The sequence below is a fragment of the Podarcis raffonei genome, chromosome 14 (assembly GCF_027172205.1).
Source record: "Podarcis raffonei isolate rPodRaf1 chromosome 14, rPodRaf1.pri, whole genome shotgun sequence".
In the NCBI taxonomy this organism is placed as follows: domain Eukaryota; kingdom Metazoa; phylum Chordata; class Lepidosauria; order Squamata; family Lacertidae; genus Podarcis; species Podarcis raffonei.
In genome coordinates this window covers 53,112,538-53,124,703 of record NC_070615.1, presented here as the reverse complement: position 1 = coordinate 53,124,703, position 12,166 = coordinate 53,112,538, and the positions used below count along the sequence as shown (strand labels likewise).

The 12,166-nt window shown below is 56.5% G+C and overlaps 1 protein-coding gene across 2 annotated transcripts; it reads right to left on the bottom strand.

The window, feature by feature from the left end:
* Window positions 1-637: 637 nt before the first annotated feature.
* Window positions 638-12,154, bottom strand: RGS11 (regulator of G protein signaling 11). 2 transcript variants are annotated; one of them, XM_053365167.1, is made up of 17 exons: window positions 12,057-12,154; window positions 11,803-11,899; window positions 11,507-11,557; window positions 11,261-11,367; window positions 10,660-10,711; window positions 10,471-10,529; window positions 10,296-10,372; window positions 10,113-10,194; window positions 8,574-8,642; window positions 6,424-6,453; window positions 5,447-5,508; window positions 4,062-4,175; window positions 3,762-3,877; window positions 3,108-3,195; window positions 1,767-1,905; window positions 1,575-1,657; window positions 638-1,457 (listed from the first exon to the last, which is right to left on the bottom strand). In XM_053365167.1, exons 1-17 carry the CDS (start codon window positions 12,117-12,119, stop codon window positions 1,304-1,306), a joined length of 1,443 nt encoding a protein of 480 aa, XP_053221142.1. In that variant the 5' UTR covers window positions 12,120-12,154; the 3' UTR covers window positions 638-1,303. The 2 variants fall into 2 exon arrangements, with proteins under 2 accessions (XP_053221142.1, XP_053221143.1); XM_053365168.1 differs by having other exon boundaries at window positions 6,424-6,447.
* Window positions 12,155-12,166: the final 12 nt, after the last annotated feature.

The window sequence follows — 12,166 nt, the reverse complement described above, 5'->3', positions numbered from 1 at the left end:
GGGGGCAACACGAGAACGGGGCCTTCTCTGCAGTGGCTCCCCGTCTATGGAATGCTCTCCCCAGGGAAGTTTGCCTGGCACCTTCACTATACACCTTTAGGCGCCAGGCCTTTGAATGATCCAATTTACATCCTATGCCCTTTTAAAATGTGTTTTGTGGGGGGGGGGCTATTGGGTTGTTTTGGTTTTCATTAGGTATTTTGTGGTTTTATATCTTGATTTTATTCTGTGAACCACCCTGAGACCCCCAGGTATAGGGCAGTATATAAACTCAATGAAGAAGAAGAGTTGGAAGGGACCCCCCCACAAGGGTCATCCAGTCCCCGCAATGCAGGAATGGCACTGTGGGGGTCTCATCCACTGCTCCCCCCCCTTGCAGGCAGTCTAGGCAGGCCACCCCACTCCTTGCAGCTGCCTGAAGCCAGGCATCTTTCCTGCCCCACACATGGCTGCCCCCCGTCCCCCCCGCTCAAACCCCCGCCACCTTCTTTGGGGAAGGTTCCGGAGGTTCCAGAATGAGAAGCTTTTGCTTCCCTGGCCCCCACCCCTTTCTCCCTGTTGACTGCAAATGCCCCCCCCCCCGCCCCCATTTCTTTGGGTGGAGAAAGGAAGAAAAACTGACCAGCCCCCAGACAGCTCTGCTGTTCCTACGGGTTTTTATTGGATTCCATCTTTGCAGAACAGATCTTGCAGCAGCTGCAGCCTCCTTCACACACCGGACAGGTGCTGGAAGACATCTGGAGGGCTGAGTGGGTGGGGGGGGGGCGCAGAGCAGAAGAAAGTCCAGCCCTTCTGGCCTTGCACTGCCCCCTCCCCTCGGGCAGCTGCGGGAGCAAAGGACACCCCCACCCTGCTCTGGGCCCCATCTGGAGGCCTGGCCAGGGGTGGCGTCCCTCACAAACCACTGGAGGACCTGTGGGGGGTACACACAAGGCCTTCCACCTCTGGGGTTTTAGGGACAGCCTGAGTCAGTTGTGCATGGGAGGGAGGGGGCCAGGAACGCTGCTCAGCTGAAGGAGGGGGGTTGGGAGCAGGTGGGCACTCTAGGCGGGGAGGGGGGCAATTCCTGAGGCAAGGGGAGGGGCAGTGCTCCAAGAAGCAGATAAGGCAGAGGAGGTGATGCGTCTGTGCTGGGCTCCTGCATCATATGGCTTCGTTCCAGTGGGGGGGGGGATACAGGAAGGTCAGTTATGAGCATCGGTCGAGGGACGTCCAGGCGAGTCAGCAGTGCTTGTCTAGGGGGGGCAAAGGCAGGCCCTTCTCCTGCCTGTGTGTGGATGGCAAGGGGAATTGGGGGGGGGTCCTAGGTGCCGCCGTCCTCTTCACCCCCCTCCTCCACCGGGGCGGGCGGCCCTGCTTTGCTCTTGTCTTCGGCCTTTGCCTCATGGTCCCCCTGGGGGGGCGGCATGGCAGGACTGGGGCTGGAGTGGCGCTGCTTCCGCATGAAAGGAAAGACCCTGCAGAGGGAGGAAGGGTCCCGTCTGACACTGCAGAGAGGCAGTCTCCCCACAACCCCATGCCAGCACCCTCCCTGAAGTGGGGGGCACTTGCAGGCCCCCTTCCCATCCGCTCACCGCTTCTTCGTCTCCGGGGGGATGACAGCCTCCGCCAGCAGATTCTTGTAGAGATCGGACTTCAGGAAGCGAGGGTAGGAGTCCTAGCAGGGAAGGGGAAGAGCTCTGGGGTGACTTGGGGGGGGCGATGATGGCCAAGGCAGCCCCAGCCCAGCCCAGCCCTGAGCACCCACCCCCAGGATTGCTCCGCACCTTCTTCATCAGCATGTAGATGTGCATTTGGGCGTCATCCATGACGTAGCGGTGGGGGGTCTTAATGCCTTCCAGAGTCCTCTCCATCGTCTTGCTGTCGATGTTCACCCAGCGGGTGGCCCCAGGGGCCAGGAACTGCCTGGAGGGAGCAAGAGCTGCCTTGGCATGGGCGGGGGGGGCAGAGAGCTCCTGGCATGGGTGGGTGTAGGGGTGCAAATATTCAGAGAGTGGGGGGTCAGGTGGAATTGCTATGAGGAATCATGAAAAATGAAGCAAGCCATTGTGTCTGCGACGAAAGCATTGCGTTGACTGGGTTTGATTCATTGACAATAGTTTCTGATCGAATCCCACAAGGCTCTCCACCTCTGCCATTTGCTTTCTCTACACCTGACAGGCACATATAAGCATTCTGAAACACAGGCCAGTTGCTTCATCAGGCACCTCAGTACATAAAGTTAATAGGTTACTTTGATGTAGTTTGTTAATCTTTAGATAGATCTTAAGGGCCAGGAAGAGAGTTCACAAGGAGATGGTAAATCCTGCCTCTCCTGTTTATGACCTCTGGGGTTTTGCTGAATCCATTCCTCCTTTTATTCCTATTTTATTTACTCTGGACTACTATGCATGCTCAAGTAAGAAATAGTTTCTTTGTAGTTTTAACTTTCAACTTTGTCCCCACGTGGGGGTTTTGAAATGCTCAGAGGAAATTTTATTGGTTCTTATGAACACTGCGTAAAAAGTTCTTTTGTGCATAAAACGACCTAGGCCGAGGGATGGAGAGGATTATTATTATTGGCACCCCTCCCAGAGTCTTGCTGGTCAAGCCTCATGTGTATTTTATTAATCCGAGTCCAATCCTTCCTTGCTTTGGGAACACTACAGGTGGGCACTGAGCAGAAGTGCCTGTGTGGGGTCTGGGAAACCCAGCTTGGCTTGGAGGTCCAGGTTCCCTTGGGGCTGGGAGGAAGGGAGAGGCAAAGGCTCTGGAGAAGTGCCAAACTGCTCCATTGCAGCCCCCTATGGTGAGAGGCCATCGTGGGCCGGCCCTACCATGAGGCAGCTACCTCAGGTGGCAAAGATTGAAGAGCAGCAAGCGCAGGGAGCTCTGGGTGGGCGAGTGCTTTGCAACCCGTCCTGCGCCCGCTAAACTCAGCCGCTGCCTTTTGGAGTGCAGCAGAGGCAGCAGAAACAAGATCCGAGGGTCCGCGGAGATTTCACGCATGGAACGGGACGGGGAGGAGGCTGCTTCTCGCCCTCGGCTTCGGGCAGCAAAACGCCTTGGGCCGGCCATGCAGGCCAGGCCTGCGGGAGCCAGCGAGGGGAGGAGAGCAAGGCACTTACTGGTAGATGGAGTCCACAATCTCCTCAATCCGGGCCTGCTCTCCGTAGCGCAGCTCTTCGCAGGCCTCCCAGAAGCTCAGGTTCTCGGCTGGAGAAGCAGGAGAGGAAGAGGAGAGAGGTAGAAGAAACTGAAGAGGCGGCAGCACTGAGGGCCCCAGGGGAAAGGACGATGGGGGGCAAGTTGGTCTTGCACTCCCCAGAAGCAAAAGTACATTTCCGAGCAGAAATCAATGTGTTGGTGTTGACCTTGAAAGCCCTAAATGGCCTCGGCCCTATATACCTGAAGGAGCATCTCCACCCCCATTGTTCTGCCCAGACACTGAGGTCCAGTGCAGAGGGCTTTCTGGCAGTTCCCTCGCTGCGAAAAGCCAAGTTACAGGGAACCAGGCAGAGGGCCTTCTTGGTGGTGGCGCCTGCCCATCAGATGTCAAAGAAATAAACAACTCTCTGACTTTTAGAAGACATCTGAAGGCAGTCCTGTTTAGGGAAGGTTTTAATGTCTGATGTTTTATTGTATTTTTAATATTTTGTTGGAAGCCTCCCAGAGTGGCTGGGGAAACCCATCCAGATGGGTGGGGTATAAATACAATTTTTTATTATTATTATTATTATTATTATTATTATTATTATTATTATTATTAAAGCTGGACCTACCGCTGAACTCCTTCTTGAGGAACTCCAGGAGCTGCACCCGGCCCAGGCTGTCCCCAATCAGCTCACTGAAGCCAAAGCTCCAGCGCTCCACTCGCAGCTTGGTGGGGGCTGTCACCCTGCAGGCAAGCGGGAGGGTCAGGGTGTCATGCAAGCCCAGAGGGACCCCTGAAAGCCAAGGGGCCTTTCCCCAAAGAGAGAGGTGGAGGGAAGGCAGGCAAGGGGGGCCTAGCACAGACGCTGGCAGGGAGGGGGCCGGGCAGGCATCTGGGGCGCCTCCACCAATTGGGGCGATGCACTTACGTGGGGGCGTTCATGGCCCAGTAGGTGGTGTCGTCTGTGATCCAGGGATTACTGGGGAGGCAGCCAGACATGATGGGATCATGCGGCACGTATTGCTCATTGAACTTGAGGTACCTGCAGAGGCAGCAGGAGGTGGGGGGTGGGGAGTCGGTGGGGGCCTTCTCTGCTGCCAGGTACAGCAAAGGGGCTAAGCCCACCCTGGGGGTAACAGGCAGAGAGATGCAAGGACCCCCCCCCCAAAGAAGAAACACGTATGAAATAGGCAACTCACATCACCCAGTAAGGTTGTGGAACCAAGGAATGGGCAGAACCCTGCTCCCCCCCCCCCGCCTCTCAATCATTGTCAGTGTTGGATTTACATATAAGCTAAACAAGCTAGAGCTAGAGCCCCACTCTCTTGGGGGCCCCCAAAAAAATTAAAGAGGAAAAAACTGGATGTACAATTCCAAAATATAAGATAAAAAAACAAATAAAATAAAACCTACATACAGCAAGAGTGTTTTGTGTTGTGTAGGCTCCTCTGATGTAAGTCACGGGCTAGCCTGCTCCCTCAAATATCACTGGTTTGCTCCTTTCTATATATAGGGTGCCTACATTCTGCATGTGCAAATGGCTTTAGATACCTAGGTAAAGGTAAAGGGACCCCTGACTCTGGGGTTGCAGCGCTCATCTTGCTTTATTGGCTGAGGGAGCCAGCATACATCTTCAGGGTCATGTGGCCAGCATGGCTAAGCCTATTCTTGCGAGCCACAGCAGCACACGGAAATGCCGTTTACCTTCCCACCACAGCGGTACCTATTTATCTACTTGCACTTTGACATGCTTTCGGACTGCTAGGTGGGCAGGAGCTGGGAAAGAGCAATGGGAGCTCACCCCGTCGCTGGGATTCGAACCGCCAACCTTCTGATCGGCAAGCCCTAGGCTCTGTGGTTTAACCCACAACGCCACCCGCATCCCTATTTTAGATACCTATGAGGTCCATAAATTACCATATAGCATTATATTCAACACAAAACAATAGCGACAATTTGTTGTTGACAAAGGACAGCTGGACATATAAAGGGCCCCAATGCCTTCAGGACCTCATCAAACCTCAATCTGGCCCTGGTCATTGTTCTCCCCACCACCACCCTTGCCCCCTGCCTTTTAGATTGTAAGCCTGAGGACTGGAATTGCAGCTGGCAAAATGTGGCCTGGACGAGGCAACTGAGAGGTGGATTTGTAGCTGGTCCGCTGAAGGAACCCAAAGATTGCTCCTTCCTGGTTCCTCGTCCTCCTGGGGGAAAGTGACCTGTGGGTGCCACCACCTGGGCCTGTGGTTGTTCCACCTGCAAAGCCCCAGGTGAGCCCCACCTGCCCCTGGAAGCCCTGCCGCTGCCACTCACCCTTCCAGGCAGATGGAAGACTTGACCCTTGTCCTGCCCATGGCGGCGCGGCAGTAGCGGATCTGCGTCCAAGAGAAGGGGGGGTGTCAAGGAGCTGCCTGCAACCCCCACCCACCTACTCCAGCTGGCCCAAGTCATCTCAGCAGCAGCCTCAAGGGAGGCAGGAAAAGGCACCTCCTGATCTTGACCTGTGTTGCTCTTGGCCCACCAAGAACTTGACCCACCTGCCTCCCACATTAACCCTTCAAGAGGTAAGGAGGGTCTCCCCCCAGCCCCCAGAAGGAGCCGCAGGCCTGACTGGGCAAACTAGGAAGGAAACAAAACCCTCCCATGTTTCACAGACCGAGTCTGGAACACGGCGTCTCCACCCCCATCATTCAGCCCAGACACTGAGGTCCAGATCCGAGGGTCTTCTGGCGGTTCCCTCCCTGCGAGAAGTGAGGTTACAGGGAACCAGGCAGAGGGTCTTCTCGGTGGTGGCGCCCGCCCTGTGGAATGCCTTCCCATCAGATGTCCAGGAAATAAACAGCTATCTGACTTTCAGAAGACATCTGAAGGCAGCCCTGTTTAGGGAAGATTTTAATGTTTGATTCTATTTTGAATATTCTGTTGGGAGCCGCCCAAAGAAACCCAGCCAGATGGGTGCGGTTAAAGAATAAAATTATTATTGTTATTATTATTATTACTACTACTACTACTACTATCCTCTGGAAGATAGAGCCAGCTTGTTTTCTCCTGCTCTGGAGGGTAGGACACAAAAGAATGGCTTCAAGTTATAAGGAGATTCTGAAGGTGTTTGACTCCCCTTCCTTGGAGATTTTAAGCAGAGGTTGAATGGCCGTCTGTCAGGGATGCTTTAGCTGAGATTCCTCCATTTCAGGGGGCGGGACAAGGAGACCCTGGGGGTCCCTTCCAACTCTACAATTCTGTGATTCCTGTGTCCCTTCAGCCCCCTCCCCCTCCCAAAATAAACTCACCTCCCGTTTGTAATAATCCGTGTTCTTTTCCTGGAAAGGGAAGAGGGATAGAAAGAGGGGAGCAAATCTCAGGGGCTGCCTTTGCCTCGCTGCCCCCCTCATCTTCTCAGAGAGGGTCAGACGCCCCCCACTGGCCTTTCCCTCCCCTGCCCCCCAACCCCCTTTAACCAGAGATGCCCAGAGCTGAAGCAAGAGGGCAAAGCGCCAGGCTGAGACCTCTCCCGTTGGGGCCCCGCCACCTCCCACCCACTCAAAAGGCAGAATAGGGCTAAGGGACCCTTCTCACCCACCAGCAAGCCGAGCCCCTGCCCCCCCCCATCCCAGCGACAAACAGCGAGTTAGTTACATGGCCGTGTTAGTGACTTACGTGGACGGACAGACGGACAAAGCGGCAGACAGAAGAGAAGAAAACAGACCCCAGTGGTCAGTAGGGAGGGGGAGCACAGGCAGACAGAGCAATGTGAGACAGAGAGACGGACGAAGCCCGACACCCCCCCCAGCACAGGGACGAGGGGGGCAGTCCACACACAAAGGGGGAGGCCCTTCCCTCAGTCGTTGTCCCCCCCCCCCGCTTCGCAGCCCTTCTTGGTGGGGATGCAAGGAGGGCCTTCTCGGTGGTGGCTCCTCCCAGGCAACTTTGGAATTCCCTGCCTAGGAAAGCCCGGCTGGCTCCCTCCTCACTGTCCTCCTTGCTCCCTCAGGTTTGGGGGAACTGACTGCTTTTGAGGAAGAGGCTGGTGCTGGCTGCTGTTATTGCCATTATTTGCATGGTTTCCATAGAATTTATGATATGTACCGTATTGGCCCGAATATATATATATATATATATATATATATATATATATATATACGGTATTTTTAGTGTTTAATTTTTTTATTTTTTACCAACAACAAAAACACAAACAGTGAACCCCCCCCCCAGGCAGTTGGTGCATTGGGTATACATAATCAATAATAACATATTCGAATCAACCATATGTACAATTTTATAAACGTTAACACTCCTCCATCCACAAGGTTTATTTAACTTTTAACATTTTAATTGCCCCAAATTGTTCAAACCTACCCAAATAATTCAATATATTCTCAAACCAATCCTCCTCTTTCTCACTGACCTTAAACCCTTTCATTCTGTGTATCTTCACAGTTAGATATTCTAAAATTATAATATTATTCAGTTTTTTCCTCCATTGACTCACCCCTAACTTCTGCATTTTTCCAATTACTCGCTATAACCTGTCTGGCTGCAGTTACCATCAATTTTACCCATTTACATTCCGCATTTCCCCCCCCAAATTCCGAAGTTAATGTGCGGCTTAAATTCATGGCCAATCAAAAACTGACTTTTTTGTGATATCGCTGCTGAGACAGACATACGGTAAAAGGGAACGGGTGTGAGCACCTGTGGAATTTTAAGGGAGCGGCTTATATTCAGGCATTTTTCTTTTTTCCCATTGAATTATAAAGGTGTGGCTTATATTTGGGTGTGACTTATATTCGAGCCATACAGTATACTGTTTTACTTCTATCAATGTTTAATTGTTTTTTAACAATTCCTGCCCACCCCCTGCCCCCCCGGCCAGGTTTAGAGCAGTTCTTATTTGTATCTGTGAACCGCATTGAGTCCCATTAGGGGAAAAGGTGAAGTATGAATAATTATATTAATATTATACTCTGCAACGCCCGGGGGGGGGGCTGCCGAGGGGGCAAAAGGAGCCAGGGCGACAGGCACCTTCCAGAAAGAGAAAAGTCAACACAGAGGCACGTCCTCACCAAAGGGGAACCCACAGTGGGGCCAGGCACAGGAGGTTTTTGCCAGCCCCACCCTGGGCCGGGCAACTCACCCTCTGCAATGGAGGAGCAGGGAACAGAGAGAGCCCCTTGCAAGGAAGCCAAAGGGCAGGCATCGCTCTACCACCAGGTGAAAGCAGGTGGTAAGGCTGGCACAGAGGGTGCCCCCCACCATGGGTGAACAAGAGGCAGGTGCTGGGGGCATTGCTGGGAGCCAGCAAGCCATGCCAGAGGCTCTGATGCAGCTGCAGCAGCTGCCCAGGGAGGTCTGGGGCACAGAGCCCAGGGCAAGGGTGGCCCAGCAGTGTGGCCATCTCTCACCACTGCCCCCCAGATCTGCCACCCCCTCCTGCACTCACCAGCTGGACTCGGGTGCTCTGGCAGTTCCTCCTCTCCGGCCCTCCCTCCATCACGTTCAGGCTGCCAGGCTGCAAGCAAGAGAGGCTGGATTTTACCCTTCCTTCCCAGAGCGGGATGCCCACCCTGCGCCCGGGCAAGCGGGGCTCCAAGTTCCCGCTCTGCCACCAACCTGGAGGCACCCTGGGGGTGCAGGATACACGCTTGGCCTGCCTCCCGGGCGAGAGGGATCAAGGAGGGGCCTCAGGGGCCTCCTCTGATCTGGACCCAGCTGCCCCCGGGCAAGGGAGGCCAGAGCTGGAGAAGGAGGAGGAGCTCACTGCCCAGGAGATGCCCACGCCATCCCCTCTGCAATGCCACTCTGGCTGGAAGAACGGGGCAGTGGGAGGCGGCAGCTGAGGTGGCTGGGAAAGGGAGCCAATAAGCTTGTGTGATACCTATTAGCAATAACAGCCATATAGGTCAAGGACCCCTGGATGGTTAGGTCCCGTCAAAGGCGACTCTGGGGTGCAGGGCTCATCTCGCTTTCAGGCTGAGGCAGCCAGCCTTTGTCCACAGACAGCTTTCTGGGTCATGTGGCCACCAGGACTAAACTGCTTCTGGCGCAATGGGACACCGTGACGGAATCCAGAGCTCATGGAAACACCATTTACCTTCCCAGTACCTATTTATCTACTTGCACTGGTGTGTTTTCAAACTGCTAGGTGGGCAGGAGCTGGGACAGAGCAATGGGAGCTCACCCGGTCATGGGGATTCGAACTGCCAACCAGCAACCCAAGAGGCTCAGTGGTTTAGACCACTGTGCCACCTGCACCCCAAAAAGCCGTACAAAGCCTCCCTGTTCATGGGCAGTCTGCCCCTAAACACCATTGCTAGGGGTCGCGCTGTTCAGCTCATGCCCCACTTGTGCAGGGCGGTCTTTAGCAGATGCGGCGCCGGGGTGCAAATATCTGCCCAGCACCCCCAAATTACCATGGATAGTGTTGGGGTGGCCGTAGCTGCGCACTGCCAGCCATCCGGGGAGGCGCAACTCTCCCCCATGCCGCTGCAGGAGAGCAATCCCCGCAGAGGCTTGGGAGGCAAGCTGCACGCCCGCCAGGCATATGGTTGGCAGCGCACAGCTGGCAGGCATGCAGGGGAAGGGGAGGCCGCCAGCAAAGCCACGCAGCTCCCCCACTTGCTGGGGTGCCCCTGAGAGGGTGGCACCCTGGCACGATGCACCACTAAGCCCTATGGGAAAGACAGCTCTGCACTTGTGAGCTTCTTAAAAGGCATCTGCCAGGCCTAGAAGGGCCTTTGGTGCAGTCCGGCTACAGGCCTCTTCTGGTGTCCTTCTGAGAGATGGACTGGTAGTGGAGGGATGCGAGTTCAAATCCTGGCTCAGCCATGAAGCTGGGGCTGGTGGGCGTGGCTGGCTGACAGCAGCACACAGCCCCTGCCCCCCATGTGCCCCTGCAAGTAAGGAGAACAGTGGGGCTGGCAGCCTCCTGCAAGGGGAGCAGCCTCTCCCAGGCTGGGCTGCCTCCCCTTCCCCACCTCACCGGGGGCCTGTTGACGAGCCAGTAGGCCTGTTCCTGGCACTCGATGACGATCCGGTCGCCCTTCCGCCGCTGCTTGGCTGCCCTGGGGGTCAAGAGGAAGGAGGGACAGCGCTTCAGGGCCTCTGGCTTCCCAGCCCCACACCCCACATGGCTGCCACCTCCTCCTGCCCCCCACAAACTCACCGGAGCTGCTCTCTGGCCTGCATAACAACAAAGTCCCAGGTGTGGTTGATCCTTTTGTGCAGCTGGTTGTAATCTTCCTGCAGGGGATACGGTCATTCCAGAAGAGGGGAGCCAGGAAGCATGAAGAGGGGGCTGCACTCCCCCTCCCCCCACCCACCATGCCCCCTCCCCTTACCTTCTCATGCTCAATGAGCTCCCCCTGCTTACGGATGTTCTTCTTGGCCAGGTAGATGGCTGGAAAAGGGAGGGTCTGTCATTGGCCAGGGAACCTGGTTGGGGGTTCCCCCACTGCCTGGGGTCAAGCTACCCAAAGGTCTCCTGGGACTCCCCTGGCTCTTGAGGGGGGCAGAGAAGTGGCTCTCACCATAATCCAGGTCTGTCGCTGGCCACTTGGTGCTCATCCAGAAATAGGGGGTCTGTGGAGCACAGAGAGAGAGGCCGGATTAACTATGAACCGAAAGCAGCACCTGCCAAGGGCATAAACGAAAGAGGGCACCACAGACATCTCCCACTGCCGGATTTACCATGGACTTTGCAGTTAGAAAAAGTATGGGATTCCCTCCCCCCCAAAAAAAAATGTAAATAAAGTATATAAAAATAAATGTTCTCCATCTGACTGTAGGTTTTGTTTCATTTCGAAAAACAAAAATCTATTCTGCAGTTTATTATAGTTTATATTTAGAATTATATATCTATGGGGGCGCCCAAATTTCCAAGCGCTTAGGGCCTCTAGAGATCTTAACCCGGCCCGGCCTGATTGGGGGGAGCGGGGCAAGATCCAGCCAAGCCCCTTTGGCCCCCAGAGGCCGCGCTGCTCCACCCCCAGCTGTGCTCCAAGGCCCTCCTGGCAGGGGCTGCCCGATGCAGACGGAGACTCTGCGCCCCCCAGGCTTCCCGGAGCCTGAGAGAAGGACCGCCTCCTCCTCCTCCTCCTCCTGCCTCCCCAGAGATGCTGACCGACCCACCTGGAAGCGGTAGGGCGTCTCGTCGACGCGCAGGGCGAGGCTGCGGGGCTCCTTCAGCGGGTAGATGTAGCCGTGCTTCACGATCAGCTTGCCCAGGTGCAGGGACTCTGCGGGAAGGATGAGGGTCGTGAGCAGCCCCCCGCCTAGCCGCCCCCCGCCCGCCCCCCGGCACATCAGCCCGCCCGCAGCCGCGCCCTCCAGCAGCTCCGCGGGGCGCGGCAGAGGCTTTGCGCAGCGGCGACTCACCCTCTTCCGAGAGGCCGTATTTCTGCAGGAGCCACTCCACGATGTCGTATCCTGCGGGGAGAGGGAGCCCCCCGGTCAGCAGGGAGCCCGGCGCCGCCCGCCCCCACCGGCCCGCCATTGCTGGGGCGCCACGGCGGGGCGCAGACCGGCCCTCCCGTGTCCATCCATCCATCCAGAGGCAGCTTTGCGCAGCGGCCGAGATCCCCGCGGGAGGCGCCGCTGCCGGGAAGGCGAAGCGGCGCCGGAGGGGCGGTGGGGCGCGCTGTGGGGCGCCCCCTCGGGGGAGACTCACTCACCGGTCATGGCGTGCGGGATGACCGTGAGCAGGAGGCGTTGACTGCGCAGCTTGATGCCCATGTCCGGGTCCTGCATGCCCAGCACCACGCGCTCCATCTGCGGGGCGGCAGCCGCTCAGACCAAGACTCCTTGGCTCCCGGCGGGGCAGCTGGGGGACCCGGGGCACCCCACCCCCACCCCGCCCAAGGGAGACCCAAGGCAACCTCCGACGCCCCTCGGGCGTTGCAGCCGCCCCCCGCCCACCCCCACCCACCTTGGCCAGGCAGGGCAGCTGCAGGCGCGGGCTGCCCCCCGGGCGGAGCGCGCTGATGGTCATGGCGGCGGCCCCGGAGCGGCCGGGCTGCTGCAGGCGGGCGGCAGCGG

Bases quoted from the DNA above. Each gene is read 5' to 3' on its own strand.
- RGS11 (XM_053365167.1), bottom strand. From the start codon at position 12,119: ATGACCATCAGCGCGCTCCGCCCGGGGGGCAGCCCGCGCCTGCAGCTG. The intron at 10,530-10,659 runs GTGAGAGCCACT...TCCCTTTTCCAG, and splicing joins AGCGACAGACCTGGATTATG to CCATCTACCTGGCCAAGAAG. The intron at 1,458-1,574 runs GTGAGCGGATGG...CTCCCTCTGCAG, and splicing joins CCCCCGGAGACGAAGAAGCG to GGTCTTTCCTTTCATGCGGA.